This window comes from Neopelma chrysocephalum, unplaced genomic scaffold (assembly GCF_003984885.1).
Source record: "Neopelma chrysocephalum unplaced genomic scaffold, ASM398488v2 Primary Assembly neopelma1_72, whole genome shotgun sequence".
In the NCBI taxonomy this organism is placed as follows: domain Eukaryota; kingdom Metazoa; phylum Chordata; class Aves; order Passeriformes; family Pipridae; genus Neopelma; species Neopelma chrysocephalum.
The window spans coordinates 8,319,190-8,339,440 of NW_020897732.1; the positions used below are offsets into that span (position 1 = coordinate 8,319,190).

A 20,251-nucleotide genomic window follows, 5' to 3' on the forward strand; every position below is an offset into this window, starting at 1 on the left:
TTTATGTACTGTCTACTATAACTTTTTTCTCTTAAAAATACAATTGCTTTATGAATTATCTCCTATTACCTGTACAAATTGACAGCCCTTGCCGAGTCATTCCTTCACAATGGAAGATATATTAAACTTGAGTACAGTATCTTGAAATGAATTCACAATGTTTTAATAATCACTAGCACCACAGGAATACCATTTCTTCTCAAGCTTATTGAAATCCATGCAATTATTGACCTTCTTTCCCATTAATCCAAAAAAATCTGAGTGTCTACTTTAGAAGACATTCCTGACATTTATCTTCTTAAACCGTACCATTCTTTGTCATCAGTTTAGTACAATGTAACCTACAGAAAGTGAAGCAGCTTTACTTATAAAAAAGGGGGGGGGAAGGACAATTTACGGCATTCAGAAAATTAAAGGAATCATCTTTCTAAAGGAAGTAAGAGTGTAACATTTCTGTCTATTGACAGCTTACCATTACAAGAAAGAGTACAAAATTTTCTTTCCTCCAGTAAGGTATAGGGTTTTTTCTCCCCTCCCCCCCCCTTTTTAATGTAAAGTGAACCTTTGCATATTGCAGGAAGAAGGATGTTAATCCAAAAGCAGAACTCTGAAGAAGACACATTTATTCAGTAATCCACACTATCATTTTTTACTTTTATATCAAACACGTTGGCAACCCCTGATATACAGAATAAACTGCTTCATTCTTAAGCATTTCCTTATTATGTAAGTAAATCAAGTAAGTCATGAAAATAATCTACAAACATCCTTGTTTTCCTCTTTGTAAGGGCTCCGGAATCAGTGGTGGTATCTGTTCTGTCTATATGTGACGCTCACCTTGAAGCTTAAAATTTGCCATTGCTGGAGACAAGCTTTTCAAAACAGATTTCAGACCAAGAACTCCCTGATAGACTGAAGTATGGTCATCAGCAAAGGGCCAAACAACTAAGTTGCTGTGGCTTATCATTTATCTATTGAGCTGCCCTCACCAAGTCAGTCTTCTTCTATCCTATTTGTACTGCACAAACACTGACATTTTAGGAAAAGAATTTCTCACACCGCAAAAATGGGTATTTGACCTGGAAACTGAAGTCTATTCACTAAGTAGCACAAGACAAAGCTGCTTCACACCCTTCTACCAGCACAATACAACTAGGATTGGCCAGGCCCAAATATCTAGATGGGAGGCACTGAGGATCAGAGGTGTTATTAAATCTGTGGCCTTCCTGAAACTACCTAAATGGGGTTATGTGAGATACTAAGACCTCTTATTTGGAAGCAAGACTGCGACTCCTTATTTTATGTCATTATACAGCCATCAACTGTAAATACTTTATCATTCCTAGAGATTAAAGGGTCTATATCCCCTTGCCAGTGTCACTGTGGGTATTTCATTTAGTGGAAAGACATATTACACTCAAGCATGACAGTCCTCATAACATACACACTGTTTGTAGGAGGAGCTGCTACACTTCTGCAAGTGAACAGTTAGAACACACACTATTCTTGCCACCTTGGAACTGAGTAATGCCTTTGAACTTCACAGGCTGTTTGCAAACAGCAGCAGTTGGAGGAAGATGGAGCTATTTGGGATGAAAAACCTGACATTTATTTGTCCCATAAAAATCTGTTCAGGTTTAGCTGAACAAGGATGTTCAACTGCATTGCCCTTCCCCCGTGTTGAGCAGGACAGCACTGGCTGCCTGCCAAAAGAGCAACTGAACACAAACCTTGAAGATCCTGACCCTTTGCTCCCAAAAACACACCTCTAGCACCACCACACGTAGGAGCTGCCAGAGGTACTTTCAAACTAAGACTAAATGCATTCCCTCACCTCAGAAGCCTTGGTGATAAAAGGCTATTTCTCAAAGTACTGCTCTTAGAGCCCTTCCCCATCTTGTACATCCTCGAGGGAGGCACCCAGCAAACCAATTGGTATTCAGCTATTTAGTTATTAGTTTATCACTGGATAATGCAGAAGGTCATGGCAACAGTAGCATGGGAGAACCCAGTTCATCAGGGCAGTTTCACACAAGATGGTTTTTATCTTGCATCTTATTTACAGCACGTAGCCACAAGCACATGTCGTAGCCAGGGAGAGAACACGGTCTTGACACACAACCTGCTTTTTCCTATTTTCAGGGTGTTTCACTTGGAAGCTCTCAGATTCTTCATATTTTTCCCCAGACATAATACATGCCTACATATACCTTAGTCATTTTTAAAATAGCCAGCGAAAAACAAATTATGTGGAAACCTACCGAAACCTGAGCTAATAAATCCTAAGTATCACATATCTGCCACCCGAGCTGAAGCACTGGCAGCAGCAATGATCTGGCTGGGCTTGGTTCCAAGCACCAAATGGCACTGCAGTGATCACAGTCTCCTCTACCTGCTTCTTCCAAACTCAGTGTATTCTGCCCTGGTCCAATCTCTCCCCTCACTGTCAAACTTCAGTTTTAGTGTGAGGCTCAAAGGTAACAGGTTTAGGCTACAAAACAAGCAGGGATCTCGGCTTCTATTACCACATTTGTAACCCACTCTCAAGCATCTTCCCCAATATTAATTCTTTGTCCAATCTGCCATTTTGTTCTGATCCTGCTTGCTCTCCAGATACCTTCTCTCATCCTCATCACATCTTTCACTCCGTCCGCTGGTTCCTAATCCCAGCATGGACTCCCAGTTTCCAGATTCCAAGCTGGTGGTCTTGTGCTGTGGCAGCTGGTCAGGAGCTCCTATTTGCCCCACCCAGACCCTGACTTCCTTCCTGTACTCTCACTCCAGGCAATTTCCCCTCTTTTTCCTAGCAGGGAAACAGAAGCCAGTGAAGAGTAGGTTGAAAAAGATCCTCTACTTGTATTTTAAATAAACAATTCTTTGTACCAGCTTTCCCTCTCCTGCCAACCCTGTTATTAAAATCAGATCTACCTCCTGCCAAGGCAGTCCTGAATTGCAAATGCATGGAAAGTCCTGTTGAATTTCACACAGCTCTTACATACTGAAACATCCTCAGCGCAGCCAAACTCAATTTTCTTCCTTGAAAACTGAGCAATAATAAAACATTTCTAAATTAACTCATTTGGGCATAACAATATTTTTCCACAGTTTCAATCTTGGAATAAAAGTATTTGGAAGATTTCAACCAAAAGGATTCAAAATGAGGCCAGCAACTAGCACAGGATCTTGATTTAGGCCATAGAAGTCTGTTAGTATTACACACACAGAGAGCAGCTTGATATTTCCCATCATAAGGAAACTTTAAGCCTTTATGAAATAAGATTTGGGTAAGTTTTAGAACTGAGTAATACAAGGTTATTTTAGATCTAAGAAAGCTCACATTTTTTAAAAAATGATGTTACAAAAAGTTACACAACCCAGAAACCAGCAATATATTTTACTGTTAAAAATACAAGCAATGGTAGTTTCAGGTTTGCTATGATCTTCAGTATCAGAGGTGTCCATTCAGCTTAAGAAACAAACATTTACTGTCCTCTAAATACTTTCAGTGATTTTAAAACAAAGTAACAGGTTATCCAAAAGGTGGTGTCAAAAAATCCCAAGAAATGCTCACTAAGATACACTAAGAATTTTTTTTCTCTCTAGTTTTATTAGTTGTGTATTTCATACAAGTTCATCCCACAACATAAGCTTGGGCCAAAATAACTCCAAACCAGTCCAACAAATAGCAAGAAGAAAATATCTGAAGCTTGGAACTCTTCCTACTTGCCTTTTTTCCATCCCTAGCAGTTAAGAATTCTGGGGGGTTTTTCCACTTACTTTTTTTTTTTTAAAGTAAGATTAGTAAGTCCCTCACTGTCAGGATCCATTAGTGCCAAAAACCACGACCCTTCCCTTTCAGGGCACTTAGTTTACACACAAGGTTGGGGTTTTTGAAACCTACAAGTTTCAAAACTGGCAGAACTCCAGAAGTATGGCTGACATAAATCACACCACAGGAAAGCTGCAAGATACACAGACACTGAGTAGTGCTAACAAATACCTACTTATTTGATTGCTGAGCAGTTTCTAACTTCGTGTATATGACATTTCGAAGAACTACTAAAATATGACTGATCACATTTCTTGGCTGACAACCAAAGGCCAATCATGTGAAATTAATTGCAAAGACATTTGTTATTTGCTGAAGAACAAATTACCAATATTTGCTTCTAAAAAAAAGAAAAATAAATTAGTTTGATTCTCTTCCTTCTTACAGCCATGAAAAAGACTGACCTCCACTTTTTTCCTAAACAAGCTTTGCTTCTGCTATACCTAAAGAGTGAAATAAAATTCTGCCCTAAATGACAGTAACATGGGCAGGCAGAAGGTTGGTTGTATTTTCAGATTTTACACTGCTGAGATTTTTCTTCTGAAAAAGCTTTCAGGATAATTCCAACAGGAATTCGATTGTGTGATTGATTCATTTCACACACCTCACGTGAAACTAAAACTCTAACGTTCAACTAGAGCTACTGCTTCCAGACACAAAGGAACTTTTAAGAAAATAGGTGAACCACGATGAGTACTTTTCTGAATTATGTTTGTCTATTTTTCTGAAATGCCATTACAGTTTTTTTCAATTTAATAGAAATACAATAATATTACAATTTCAACTTAGTTATGCCAAATTCGAATTGTCCTAAAACCAGTACAAAGTAATGTAACAGTTCTCCATTACTTAAAGCTTTTGAGGATGTGCTTGTTTTTTTGGGTGGTTTTGTTTTGGTTTTTTGCTTAACAGCAGTTAAACTACAATTTTAGGAGTGGATTATTTTGCCATTAGTGTTAAACTCTACATTCAGCAAGAATTTGTTGCTAATAGCCCCCAAGCGCCCTCTGGTATTTGGTAGAAAAGACCATATGAAGCTATTTAACTTCAAAAATTAATGAAGAGCAGGTGCAAAAGCCAGGTTTCATAATGGTCTATTTTTGATAAAATAAGCATACTGTAACATAGTTGCATACTAAATCTTTATATGCACAGTAGTTGCTCCCATTTTTCATGGTTTTGCTATCCGGACAGTTTCAAATTACACCCAACTATTCAGTACACATATCAGCTAAGACTCCCTACAAAAAAATCATTTTAACTATTACTTCACCATCATTAAATCTTTTAGCAAACTTCCCTACTCAGTAAATCTCACAGTGGTGAAAATACCTATTTTAAAGTAAACATGTTTCAACCTAAAAAAAAGAAAATTGCAAATTCATATGACCAGTCGAGGCTACAGGGTTCTACATTTCAGTCCAATATTGGGGCCCACTCTGACACCGGGGGAAAGGACAAAATATTTATGTGCCTATCCGGTGAGATCCCACAAGGCTGGTTCACATTCATACAGAAATGGTTGCAACAGCTGAGTTGCCAACTGTCCATATGAGAAAGACCCAGTAGAGCATATATGGTAACTTTTTGGAGGAGTGTCCTCTCCTTCTTATCATTACTGGATAATACACTATTATTAAGAGTGACTATTTAGCATCATTATCACATTGATTACTTAGAAATGCACCAAAGTGCAAGGAAAGGCTCCTAAAATGGAGTTTTTAGCTAGATTTAAAGCTAGTTGCAGAAAGAACACAAAACCAGGAAACAGTAGATGTTTCTGTTGGTACATCTGAAGCGAAGGTACCCCAACCTACACGTGCCCCTTCCCAAACCACCACCAGCAGAGTAGCACTTCTGAACCCCCACCTGCAGACACTAACGGTAACGAGGAGTTCAAAGACCTGAGAGAGAAACTGCCATTCTGGAAAGCTAGAGGGCTCTGGAACAGCCTCTCAGCAAGGCTCTGTGGGCTGCAAAGGGACATAGTCTGACTGTTCCTTTTTTTCTTCTCCAAAAACCAAAACGTGTGAATGCGTAAACACAAAAAGCAAGGTACTGATCATCAAGATTTTTCTTAAACTACCAAAGAAAGTAATTTTTGGTCTGTATCTTTTTCTGTTTTAAAGGAGTGCTCTGAACTCTGTAATTTAATTTATCCTCATGCAATTTTACTTTAAAATTTTTAAAAAAGGTGGTATGTAAGAATACGAGAACTGAGGTCTAGAAGGAAATTACATTGGAAATAAGAGTTCCGTGAGGATTTCCAAAGAGACCACAATCACAGACATTTTAGAAATACTTCAAAGGAGAAGGTAACAGTACATTGAAGTGCTACTGACAGCTATTTTGTCTAAATACTTAATTTTGTGAATTTTACCCTTAAAAAGAAAAAAAGCGTACCGACTCTTCCTCCCACACACCCCATAATTTACAGCACCTCAGACTGACATTTTTATATAATTCTGAATGACTGCATGTTGTGCAATTTCCTCTTTTACTAATTTCCATTAATCAATACAGCTAATGCACAACTTACACCTTATCAATCACTTTTGGGGAAAAAAAAAGGCAATGCAAACTTGTGTCTACAATTCATTAGAGTTGTGAATAGCTCATTGAACATGACTTTCACACACTCAGGCAATCCCACCTTCTGAAAGAACATGAGATAAGGTTACTTTAATCCTTCCAAAGAACTGCACTATTTTGCCTTCCTTTTATCCCTTTAAATATCCTTCCTAGTTAAGAAATTAACATTTTCTCTCATACAATTCTTACACAAATTGTACTTTTACTTTTCTGCATCTCTTGTTAATTACATGATGTTATCTCCAATAATCTATTCATGAAGCACAGATAACTTTGGTTACCAATAAAAGGGAAAACTTAGCATAAATTGCTTAGCACAAAGTTAATCTTATAAAGCAAGGAATAAAGAGGATCTAACAGCTATTATATGACTTATCAGCTTCTCTAAAAGGGTCACTACTTTTTTTCATGAGACTAATTAAATACCTTAACAATGTCATTGAAACTTCATGAATCTTTCAATAAAATACACCCTGCCTCTACAACATGTTTTCATTTATTAATCTCACTTAAAATGCAAAGAGCCAAGAGAACCCCATTGACAGTTAAGCAGGGCCACTCAGTTAATTCTTCTTATATGGTTTAAATGCAAAGAATAATGACCACTATAACCTATGACAATTAAAACTATAGCCATCTGTCACAAGATGTTAATCCTCTTATTTCAGCAGCTACTAGACTTTTTGAAAAGCTTTCCTAAAATGCCTACCTTCTGGTGCAAGGAACTGACTTTTCATCCTCTTGTGTAGGAAACCCTACTCATATATCTTGGTATGGTTCAAAAATTTACAAGTAGAAATATATATCTATATATTCCACAAAGGATGGGTCCTCATGTTTAAGTTTCACAGTATTTTCATTTACTGTGCACAGCATACAGAAAGGGAATCACTCATAGAATTTTTTAGTATAAAATTTATTTTGATATTTCTTCAAATACAGTTTAAATGACTCAGTAGTGTTCCTCTGATGTCTATGACAATCACATAAGTCCATCAAGGGGAACAGAAACCTAGCAAGCACCATGGTTCTCCCAACGAATTTAGTATAAGATCACTTGATATAAAAATTCATGCCTTAAATTCATGCCAACAAGGACAAAAATTAAAGTTCATATTGGCCATGAAAGTTAAGAAAACAATTGTTATGTTACCCACATGCGAGTCTTTTCAAAGATTCTGGAATATATTTCCTGAGCGGAAAATACATGGAGATAGCCAAGTGCTGGTTCAAGTATGTGAACTGCACAGACCCTGGCATTACAGGTAGACTGAGTCTGAGAGAGCTGAACATCATTTTAATATTAAAATGTACCACCCAACTTGGACAAACTTCTCTTTGATACTACACAACTCCCCTAGACAAGAAAGAGTGTTGGAAGGTTTAGGCACAAGTCCAGATCATCTGTAAGAGAAACCACCAATGCCTCGTTTTCACTGTTTAAGGTCTCAAAGCAGAATTCAGCAATCATGGAAAACTAGTACAAGCAAGTAGAGAAAGGCATAGAATCCTTTTCATGTTATTTAGGCCAACTCATGATCAAACAGCTAAAATAAGGAACACAGACAATACAGAGAAGGGTACTCCCACCATACTATAATAACACATAGTTCAGGAGATTAAAGCTAAACATTAGAACTTTTGTATATTAAAAGCACTCCTTGTCAACAAGTTTCAGGGACATAATTCATGTTGCAAATGAAGACAAAAATGCTCTCAACTTTACTATGTTTCTAAGAGAAGCAACAAAGCAGAAGGGCCCACAAGCAACCAGTTCTCCACAGGAGAAATTCTGCTTCACAGACAAGTTTCTCGAACCTCCACCTGCTCCATCAAGGTACTTTTCTTAGAAGGATCTGCAGGATAAATGTTCCCATTCAAGAACAATTCTCAGAAAACAGTCCTCAATGAAATACAGACACAGAAAAGGTATTGTTACCTAAATCCCAACTCTAGATTTAAATTCTTAACAATGCTTATGTGCAAAAAACCCACACTCCCATTCATCTACTTTGTATGGATGAAGGAAGAGTGTCCAGCAAGCAGAAACAGGCCATAATAAGAAACAGTGTGACAGACAAGCTGTTGCAGCTGCACTACGTTAAGGGAGAGTAAACCCAAACCTCTCAGATCACGAACCTAAGTGATTTCTTAAACAGTAAATTCTTAAACTAATTCACATCTGGAAGATTCAGTTTTATGTTAGTTTGCAATCCTTTTCAGGAGTGAGGTGTAGAAGAGTGTGTGATCATTTTTGTTTGGTGCCCTCCAACTTTTTAAGATTAAGGACAATACAAACAAATTGGAGTCAGAGTGTAAGGGACACTAGTGCCATTTAGAATGATGAACTCTCCCTTGAAAGATGATAATTTCATAATTGTTTTATTTAAAGACAATAAAATCCTTCTGTGTTTTTTGGGGGGGGGTTTTTTGCTGAAAGCTAACAGTTTTAGGGATGTGTAAAAAATTAGGGACCCAAAACCTTTGGGCGTCCTCTGCTCTCAGAACTAATGAGATAATATTTAACAAAATTCATACCTTTCCATTGGACTTAGAGACTTCTCCATGGAAATATTATCACAGTGTTTATTGACCTTGTGTATCTTGGTGATCTGCAAGTCACTGACAATTAGAAACAACTCTGTGGTTACAACTGAACTGGATCATGAATATTAAATTCAAGATTTCTACATTACACTCCAAGCTTGAAGGTGCAGTTATAATTAATTTAGAAACAACTGAGAACCTTAATGTGACTTGGAAATGATGCTTCTCCTTTCAACAGAAGATGGTTAGGTTGATACAAAAAAAAGTCAAGAAGCAGCCAGCTTTATAGAAGAACAAAAATTAGAATTGTTGCTAACCTGGACTTTCGCCTGTATTAGCAAATGACATTTCAGACCTGATAATTCAGTAGCCAAACTACCTGATTCACAATTTCTAATTGTGTAAGGAATTCTCTTTTTTGAGGTGTTCTACACATCTCTGACCTTATAAACACATTGATGTGAGAATTTTACATACTCAGAGCTCCCTGTGTGCTTGCGGGTACTACTCACGTGTTCTGTAAGTAGGCCTGAAAATTTTTTCCTTTTTGAGAAAAAAATCCTACAGTCACAACCCAGAACATTCCTCTAAATTAGTTTATTTTACTGTAAACAGTAGTGACTTACTGTTTTATAATGAATTAAGCTCTTTTCCTTTCACATCCTAAAGAATTGGCAAAAAATGAAGGTGCAGAAGGTGAACAAATACTAGTTTATAGATTTACTTTTTTTGTATTGTGATGACACAAATGTACTATATTCTCTTTTAAAAGGATATTTTCTCAGCTCAGTGAAACAGCTTAAGATAACTATACTATCATCTACGACTCCCTAATATTATAGTAGATATATTTCAGTTCTCTATTCAGTGTTTAAGCACTAAATTACTCTTAGTGCATTGTACTCAGAAGGCAATTGTGTATTTTAATTGGATTTCTTTACAAGTCTTGATTTCTTCAAAGTACCTCTTTAACAGTGTCTAATTAATGGCAAAATAGCATATGCATAATACCTTTTGCTCTTTGCCTTGATAAAATTTGTGCTTTGCTTACAATGCTTTAAAAACTTCAAATTTTATTCATACATATACACCAAAAAACAATGTACAATTTATATCTATATAAATAAAAACTTCTTCACTCTTGAGCACTGGCACAGGTTGCCAGTTTGTGGAGTCTCCATCCTTGGAGATACTCAAAAGCCATCCTGACATGGGCCTGGCTAAATGGTTCTATGTGGCCCTGCTTGAGCAGAGGGCTGGACCAGGTGACTTCCAGAGGTCCTAATCAACCTCAGCCACTCTGTGATTCTGTATTTAGCAGGTACTAAAGATGAGCTTGAAGAAAATCCAGCATCATTAACGGAAGGGGAAAAAAAAAAAATCTACAATTCTGTTTTTAACTTGGCAGCGCTAAACACCAATCACTTAGCAGAAAGGTAAGTGACAACAACTAAAAAATATAAATGCACAAGTCTACTGCTCAATTTTAATATCTCCAGAGCATGTGCACACTGGAGCTAGCATGACAAGTTAAAGGGTTACTGCATTTAGAAACCATCTATTTCTCTCTTATTTAATAGCTGTTACCATCATGTTTAGCTGCTGCTGCTCCTCCTGCAGATGGGAATTCATTGATATGATTAAATTTGATGGTATGATAATGTATGGTAATCGTGATTAATCAGAAGCCCACTAGCAAATGGAGGATGTTGGGTATTATGTCACCTGCATTTTAAACTGCATTCCCTCTATGCCAGCCTGACAATACTTGACAGCTGGAGGGATCTCATGCTGCATCTGCTTGCTACTACTTATAGATCTGATAAGAGAAAGTGCCCATCATTCCTTCACTATCTTAAGTGCTGTAATTATAGGGCTTTGCAGTCAAGTTGTGAAAACAGTACCTGTTAAAAACGAAAGCTTTTCGCTGGCTGCTGAACAAGCTCTGTCTCACATCTGCAAGGGCTATAATCTGAAAGAAATGTAATTTGATGCAGCAGTCTCATTCAAACATGATTTGCATGAAATGCTGTATAAAGCAGTATCCAAGAAATGTCAATCAACACCACCTGATACCATGTATCCTGTAAATGAAAACAAAATGCTTTCTACACTACCTGTGATCTGCCACTGCTACACGGCGATAGAGTGAAAATTTCATTTACTGTTACTCATTATAGTGAAGCCATAGCTAAAGCAGAATAATTGTGAGGAAGTAAGAGAATCATTTCACAAGTAGCAATTTTTATTTCCATTACCAGTTCGTCTCCTACATGTGTACTGTTGCAAACGTATGAGTTACTAAATACTAAAGTATCACTCTAAAATGACTCTCTGTGCTCAGATGCAGGACTGTTTATAATTTGTCCTTACTGTGAGTAGCACAGAATATGAGCCACCACCTTAATAACAGTTGATAGAAAACACTCACATGTTTCAAATTCACTTATGGTTGAATTTGAAACAACCAGAAAAAAATGTACTCCCTATTTGCATTTCCCACAACAAACAGCAAACACTATTGCAAGGAGTTTTGTTTTCAAAAGCACTGCAAATTTCTGCTTCTACATCCTGCAAGAGGTGGCACAGCCGCAGTCACAGATCCACGGTAATCCTATTAAACCAACCCAAGGTTGCTAAAATGGTGGACTGACGTGGATCAGCCCACACCAAGGACCACCTGGGAAAAATAAGTCAACTGTTTTCTAATGTACCTTTTAGAATTAATTTGTATAATAGTAATATATTCCTTTTTCAGAAGAAATATTTCAAGCAAGTGGCCATGAAGGACAGCAACATCTGTTCTGAGCAATGACTGGTCACTTGTTTAAAAGCCTCTCACAGATTAAATAATGAAGTACTTAAAAACAGTGTCTGAATCACAAACAACACTCGAAAGCTCAGAATTCAAAATAGTTTTCAGAAATGGTGAAAAAAATAAACCAAAACTAATCAACTGCCTTTCGCAGCATCCATTTAAGACACCACGTCATGTCCTGGAGATCAAGTGGAAGCATTTCCATGAGAATATAAAAAAAATTTACTAAGGTTTTTAAGGGAAAAAAAAATAATCATGCATTCTTGGAGATTAAAGATTATTTCAAACAGGAGTGCGAAGTTCCAAAACCAAATCATATCAAAACCCACTGGGAACCAAAAAGACACGTGATGTAGGATATTCACAAGGGCCTGAGGACAAGTCACTGCAATAAAGTCTTAAAAATATTGAATAAAACATAATCTGTGCAATACAATTCAACATTTTCAGACTTGAATCCAACAGTTATGTGAAAGACACCAACCCAGTGCACTAACTAAGGTATCTTCTTAAAAGAGAAAAGCTCTGTGCATTAAAAGCCACACAAATTAGTCAGCTGGACACTCACGTCACTTCATCTTGTGCTTTGTGCCACTTCAGACCATTCCTGACTCCAGCTCTGAAACTCAAGTTGACCAAAGTTAATAAAATGTGTCTGTGGGATGGACATCTGCCTGGCTCACACCACACCCAGGGTGACAGGTTAAGGACAGTGCCTAAATCAGAATATATTCCAACTTCCTGAAAATTTTCCTGGCAAAAGGCAAACAGCTGCATTAACAGGCTCTGCTCTCTCTGCAGCAGTTTCAGAGGAGAATCCAGGTCACAGAGAGAGGGGAAATGGCCTCAGACATGAGGAATTTCTCTTTTCTGCCTTCAACAGGGTGCAGCAGGTTATTCCCAACTTTCTCCTCTCTCCAAATTCCTCAGTCCAGCCCCAGCTTTGGATGGTAGGGATACCTCACAATTTCTGGCTAAAGAATGTTGACATCTCTCCTCTGCCACACTCTATCCCAAAGTGGGCATGACAACACTTCTTCCACCTTTGTATGTCCTTAAAAAAATTGCACACATGTGCTACATAATATTATTGTGTTAATTAAGTTAAATAAATGGTGTTTGAAGCCAAAAGCCTCTATAAACTTTTCTTCAGGCAAACACTGAAGTATTTCAGACCCAGAATGTGCTGGTGGACCCACATAAGTGATGAAAAGATCTGGAGCATCAGCATAGCTCCTAATTTCATATTCTATAATGATCTGGCCTCTATAATAATCAGTTAGTAACAGCCTTCATATAAAGCATTTAGAAATATCTCTTCCATTTTCTATTTAATTTCTTCTTCCCTTGTTCTACCCCATTTTCTTCACAGAACACAGGAGTGGAAAGAGAAAATAGCCCACACAATAAACACTGGATGGAGGACAGGAACCACAATGGTCCCTCTTGTGTGACAAAAAACCCACAGGTTCCATATCTGCACTGGGGCATCCACGAGAAATAATAAATTGGTCAGAAAACACATGAAAAGTTCAGAAGACACATACAACTAGCCTATGAATAAAGTCTTCTGTCACCTTTCTCTAAATGGATCATTTCCCAAAGTAGACTGTTATTTGTGAAATACCAACTGTGATGCTGAGAGCTCGGGAAAAGGCAGTTTAACCACTTTAAAGCAAAGGCAGATGACAAAAGCAAGACCTTCAGGAGGACTCTGCTGAAGAGGTCTGTTCTTTAAACCAGTTCTTTAAACAGTTTAAAGAAAAAAGGCAGTTGACACTTGCACAATTCCAGGTTAATTCAAACTGTGCTTGAAGACTGGATTACTGTGAACTACAGCCACCTGTAGAGTACTGTGCAATTCAGACAAGCAGAATTCACATCTTTAACTCCCAGTTACCACAAGTCCCCCATATCTCTCAGCTGTGACACACCTCTGATCTATCATTCATGCAGTCCTTATCAGCAGAATATAGCTCTGAAATACCATTCACACTAAGTCACCTTGAATGCTTATGGAGTAAGAGATAGATAACTTCATTGCTTTCTTCAAGATTAGTGTAAATGTTAAAATAACTCTAAGCAGGGAACACAGATTAATTTCCTTGCATCATTTCTAGCACTTCCTCTCTAAACATTTCACGAGTTAAGTTTTAAGAAAGGCATAATTGAACAATGAGCTGTACACTGAAATATTAAAATTGAGATTCAAGGTTAAGGGAATTTAATCAGTTCCCACTCTAAGCAGGTTCAATCTTGATCAACACTACCCTGATGTAGTACTACATTATTTCCCATAATTTAGAACTCACACCATATGTTAACATGCTCATTACAACTTTGTTCAACCCTTCAATTACATCCTTCTGCAGAGGGTTGTAAGAATTAACCATTACATGGTTACAAGTCATTCCATCAGCCCTAAATTAGTAACACCTGGTTTCCAATAGATTTATGACTGGCAATTGATTAGCTCTGATTGAAGCTCTTCCCATGCTGGGAGCACACACAGGCTTCTCTCCTAGGTAAGAAGAGAACTCAGAGGCAAATTTTTCCTTCAGTTATGGCACTAGCCACTCCTGGTCTTTTCCTTGCTAAAACTTCATTACTTTCCATGTTTCCACCTCTGCCACATCCAATCAAAAGAAACCATCCAGTTTAAAGTTAAAGGGGAAAGCAGACTGCAAATATTTAATTCTAACCACACAGGTTTTTAGAAACAAAGTCATCAGAAAAATCAGTTGACTGTTATCCTTTGATTATGCAATCCTAAACCTGAGCAAATTCAAGTCATTACATATCCAGAGATTCTTTATACAGTGAAGAAAAGGATGAATGAACTATAGTTTGGAACAAGTCTTTGATCTTTTTCAAATGGCTTGTCAAAGTTGTCTAACCATTGCTGTATTGCTATAAGTGAACATTTATACATAAACAAGTGAATTCTAATGGCACAAAAGCGTCTGACATGTAACAGAGCAAAAAAGGTAGTTCTGCAAGATAAAACGTTAGTCAGAAAGTAAATTTGACTTCAGCTCAAGAGCTAACATACTACATTTAATAAAACAAACATGAGATATGTACACAGTGACACTTAATTCCTAATCCTAATATGACTGATAACCCATGCAAAATTTATAAAGTACTTCATAAGGGAAGTCCATTTTATACCCATTTTGTAACTCAGTGAGTCATGGAAAGATGAAGTAACTTTCTCAGGGTCACACAGCCTGTTACCAATTGAAGCAGAAAAAACCCAAACCAGTCAGGGCAACCAAATGACACTGCTGGATCCTCTCAGTTTAGACAGCCCTCCTCCTCCCCCTTATGAAAAATTAATTACAGTGACTCTTTTCTGGTGCACTGCTTATGTAAATAAAAAGGTAGCAAGCAGTGAAGTTTTTCCTGCAGGCTAAAGGAGCAAGAGTCCTTCCAAAAAATGTTCCATTTATTCTATTTCCTTCTAAAAACTGTTGCATATAGATTACCTAGGTTTGCGGTACTTCTTTACTTATGAAACCAGAAGTGAATAGAATTAAAATCTAATTTCACAGTCAATTTAAAAAAAAATTAATTTCCAATTTTCCTACACTGATGTTAACACACTTCAAAGATGCCAGTTACAATGCCTTTACAGATATTCCTTATCCTCCAATTGCTTTTGCATCCCAAATTGTGTTTATTGGCAAATCAACTTATTGTCAAAGAAAAACAAATGCAAGACACTTGTTTTTATAAAAAACAATTAAAATTGCTTTTAAAATGTAAATAAGGTCTCTACATAATACTAAAGACTGTTGAAGAAAATTTCCTCTGAAAACCGCAATACTTTTAATAGAAAAATAACTCCAAAAATATTTTATTGAAGATAAAATATAACAGGAAATGACTTAATGAAACTGCCATTTTACTGCTTAATCTTTTAAGACTTCACAGAAGAAAAATGGCAATTCAAAAACTCGGTTTCTGTACAAAATATGGACATCACAATTCCTCAGCTACATGTCCTGCATGAAAAATATTCTGCACCAAAACCAACCAGGTCTGCAACAGGGCAATCAAAAGTCACAGCAGGTTTCTGAAATCTGCTTCTTTCAAACACACCTGATCTCTGTGCCACTAATTTACTGTGTGATACTACACAGATAACATCTACTTTCCTACTCCAACACTGCACTCATCAACAGAGGATAATTTTTATGTGTTTTATATAGTTGGGAAGCATAGTATACAGGTCTTCGTTTGAAAATATGTAAGGCAATATTGCAACCTAGGTTTTCTTTTGCTTATTTTGATACTTTTCAAACCATTTCAACTAGAAATTTGGGATAACAAAACTGAAATGATGAGAAAAGTTCTAGAAGCATGGACTCTTTCCATTCACAGATCAAGAAAAAATATGAAGTGAAATTAGCCTAGTGAAGCAGCTAAGTGCCTCGTTCGTTTTCCAAGTTAGAAACGTAAGAGAAAGCAAGGTCATGCAATGCCAGTTCCATTTTTTATTTAAAAAGTGAGGGCATTGAAATGCCTGAAGTAATGATAAAAATGATTGCTGAGTTTTACAATAAATATATATTACTGCTTTTTAAGCTTAGGGATTATTCCAAATAGCCTTTTATTATATCAAATAAAATAAGGATTCTATTCATACAGAAAGAGTCAAGTAATAAAATGAAGCCCATATTCCTTAAGACAAGATGCATTCATGCCTCTCCCACTGGAGAGACTGGTTCAACAATTTTACAGTTAAACAGAATTAATTCTACTCTCAAAAATCCATTGACCTTAAGCTTTTAACAAACATTTTCAACTGCAGAGTGTATTGTCAATATTTACAAACCCTTAAAATTATATTTCACTAGAACAGCTTTTATTTGCTATATTAATATTTCCTTGCAAATGTATGCTTATCCATATCAGAGAAGAAGAAACAGCTGCTACTCACAGGAAATCTCTGGGGTCCTACAGCGGGTCTTGGTTGGGCGGGAACTGGCAGCAAGGGCACTGAAACAAGAAGCACCTTTTAACACCATTTGTTTTACCTAACAGTTGTTGTTATTTCCAAAAGCAGTTGCAATAAAAAGACATGATTAAAATCTGCTACTTTTACCCTCACATGTCACAGCTCCTACAATTAACTTTAAGCAGCCATTCCCTCCCCTGCAACATGCAACAGGGCAATTAGGATTCTCCTAGTTAATTTACATAATTTAGTTCTGCATTTTCCAGAATTAAATTGCTCCTTGTTGCAGAAAGAAAAACTAGAATTGTTATTCAGCCAAAGACATCTCTTAGACAAAGCTGACAGAGAATTCCATGTTTCAAGTAGAAGGATACATGATTAATTTGCCTTCTCTACTTCATGCCACTCAACATTTCCTAGGTATCTCCCAGTCTCACCACAAAGCTACCACAACAAGCATGGACTCGAGACACTAACTGGTATAAATCACTGCTCCTGAAGGTTAAAATGAGGCAGGGAGCTGCAATTAACAGCACACAAAAACTATTTAATCTGGCCTTGCTTGTATGTAACTGATCACAGAACTGGAGATCTCAGATGAAAGACTGTTATTGCATAAAGAGAAGAATTAGGAGACCCTTTCCTGAAAAATATCTCCAAAACTAGTATTTCAGGAGGATTAGCATGGATGACTTGCCCATATAACTGCATTTCAAATACTAGTCACAAAAAAGTATGTCCCAAAACATTCACTTAATGTTATGGCACAACACACAAAGAGCTACAGCTGAATCACCCTGGGGACTGATCTCTATTTGAATCACCAGTACAAAGTGTAATGACAGATTTCCCATTTTCCAGTGCACTTTTTATTTCCTCTCTGAGTTGTCTAAGTGGTTAAAAATACCAATGTTCCCATGTCAAACAAAAGGCCAAGAAAAGTTAAATAAAGCACTTCGGACAGCACGGAATGTGTTTGCTCATTTACTAAAAACTTTCAGTACATTTGTTCTTTCTTCGGTTTGTTTTTAGCACTTCTGAAAGTGACAGGAAAATGTTTTCCACAGTGAAACATTGACTTGTAGACAGCTACTGTGTTACATTTCAGAGCAAGAAAGACGCTAAGAAATGCAGCTAATTTGAGGGATAAGTTGGGTGCATTCCCAACACAGGAGTTTGCTAATATGCCTCAAAAGTCCATTTTTCCTTGGGAATTGAGGCACAAGAACTAATGCAGTAGAGGTTGTTTTTAGTTCATGTTCATGTCTGGCTTCTATCCACTTTTGCTAAGTACTTGTGGTTTGCTGGTTCAGAGAGTGATGGGGTAAACTAATTGCAGCCATCTTTCAGCAGGGCAGGACTGTGTGCAAGCTTTATATCACGTTACATGAGAAAATGAGTTGAATGGTTTCATCTTGACTTCTAATGAACATCTGTCCATATCAAACAGCCATGGCCACCTGGAAAAAACTGATAGGTTGAACGTGTCAGGCCTAGTCCTAAAACAGTTCAGGTATTACAGGTCAGGGAGGCACTGAGAAAAATAGCATACAGTGGGAAATGTAGAGAAATGTCAAATGAACAGAGCACTTGAGCCTATTTCAGTATCCTGCCTCTGGCAGTAGCATATATAGAGAGATATATTTATATATTTTAAACAAATTAATTTATTACTCATGAAAGATAGTAGTTCAAACTCTGTGCCCTTTCAATCCTTGGACACTTGCTTCAGCAGCAAAGAAGTCTCAAATAAGCCCTCATTTTCTTGATGTCAAATATTCCATAGGTCTGAAAAGTATGTTTCAAAAATAATACACAGCATGTTGTAAGACATTATTTTAAGAAGATTAAATTGGCTCTTGCTGTATATATGCTGTAGCTTCCAATGCTATACCTGAAACAATGAAGCAGCACTTCCCATATTGATTACTTAGGAGAATTATAATGTGATTTTTCCCAAGACACCAAACAGTTTTCAAAAGGTAAACGGCATGCTGAGCTGCCATAAACTGCTCGTTAGTCCATGTCAATTTTGGCAGTGCCACAGTATCCTTGAAATAGATACTTGTGGTATAAACATTTAAGGGGAAAAAACGCAATAGCTGTTATCACAGGCTGGATCAGTATTTCACAGTCCACCTACGTACAGCCCTCCAGCATTAGTGAATTGATCATACTCAAATCTGGAGACGCATTCAGCAAAAGTTGCTCATTACAACTCAAAAGTAGTTTACAGAATAGGACACAAAAAAAAGGGAAAACTTGTTATATGACAAGTAAGCAACTAAAGGACATGGGATTCAAATGTCACAGGAGGCACAACTGAGCACTAACTGCACAGTACCTGCAGAAGGTATTCGCAGAAGCTCATGTTTTAGGGGCTTGATAGACTGAGTCCTTAATCATTTATGAAGCTTCAAAGACTAAAAATAGTACGAATTCATTTGAAACAAAACTGACTTGAAAGTAACTATTTTTTTGAAGCAAGATTCAAGGTTAGGCAGGGAGATGGTGGCCACTGTAAGAGATACGCCTTTGAAACATCAAAGGAATAAGCCAATGATAGGATTCTTCAAGAGTGCTTCTACTCCCTTTCAGGCTGAAGCAGCTGCCTACTAGAGTTCTTATATATGGTATTTTATTCACATGAAAATTTCATAACAATTTACAGAAGGTTTGAGTCTATTTTAGAAAATACTGATATACTCGACGCACTTCAAGACTAACTCAAACCAAAAAGATGTTGAAAAAGTGTATTTCTATGCTCTGTAGCTGGGAAAAGTGTCCCTGGAGCTGACAATTAGAAGTATGTTAGCTTAATCCTGCCATAAAATTAGAGAGGAAAAAATGCCAGTCCACACTAAAACATGACAGCACACCATTAAAATTACCAGAACCTAAATGTGCATATCGTGCACTTCCAGACATGGCATTTTTAGCTTCCAGGCATAATGTTCTCAAAAACAGAATCCCAATAAACTTTGCACCTATCTGACTGTATCCTCCAATGTGTAAAAACCTTCACATATCTGGAAATATGTTCAGCCAAGAACGGGCAGGGCATCATCAAGAACATGAAGTCAATCTGATCTTTCATAGTTCCTGCTACCCTGAAATAAATGATGCTGTAAGTGAAACACATCCTTATGTTGTCAACCATCAGTCTCTGCCTACTGGGGCTTCAACCAGATGGATTAAAGGGAGGAACACTTTTTAAGAGGAAGTTTAGAATGGCATTCCCTACACTGGAATTTCTATCTACCATTTGCCTGCAGTGATTGCTTAAAAGCTCATTTTAATATGCAAATACCATTGAAGATTTCAGAATTATCCTCATCTACCTGTAGAAGGCTCCTAATTTCAAACACATTTTCCTTAGGTGTGCAAATGTATACAAATGTATAACTGTACTGCTGCAGACTAAGAGACTAAGATGACCACTACTCTCAGTTACTGCAGAAGACTCAGCTTCCAATACACGCTCTCTAATCAAGAAGATAAA

At 37.2% G+C, this 20,251-nt stretch overlaps 1 protein-coding gene across 1 annotated transcript in view; it reads right to left on the reverse strand.

Moving 5' to 3' along the window:
• RBM33 (RNA binding motif protein 33) overlaps nucleotides 1-20,251 on the reverse strand; it is a 104,020-nt gene that overhangs the window by 44,433 nt on the left and 39,336 nt on the right. Inside the window, exon 10 of the mRNA XM_027686791.1 lies at nucleotides 16,732-16,790. Coding sequence (XP_027542592.1) covers nucleotides 16,732-16,790 — 59 coding nt within the window. The remainder of the gene's footprint in view (nucleotides 1-16,731; nucleotides 16,791-20,251) is intronic.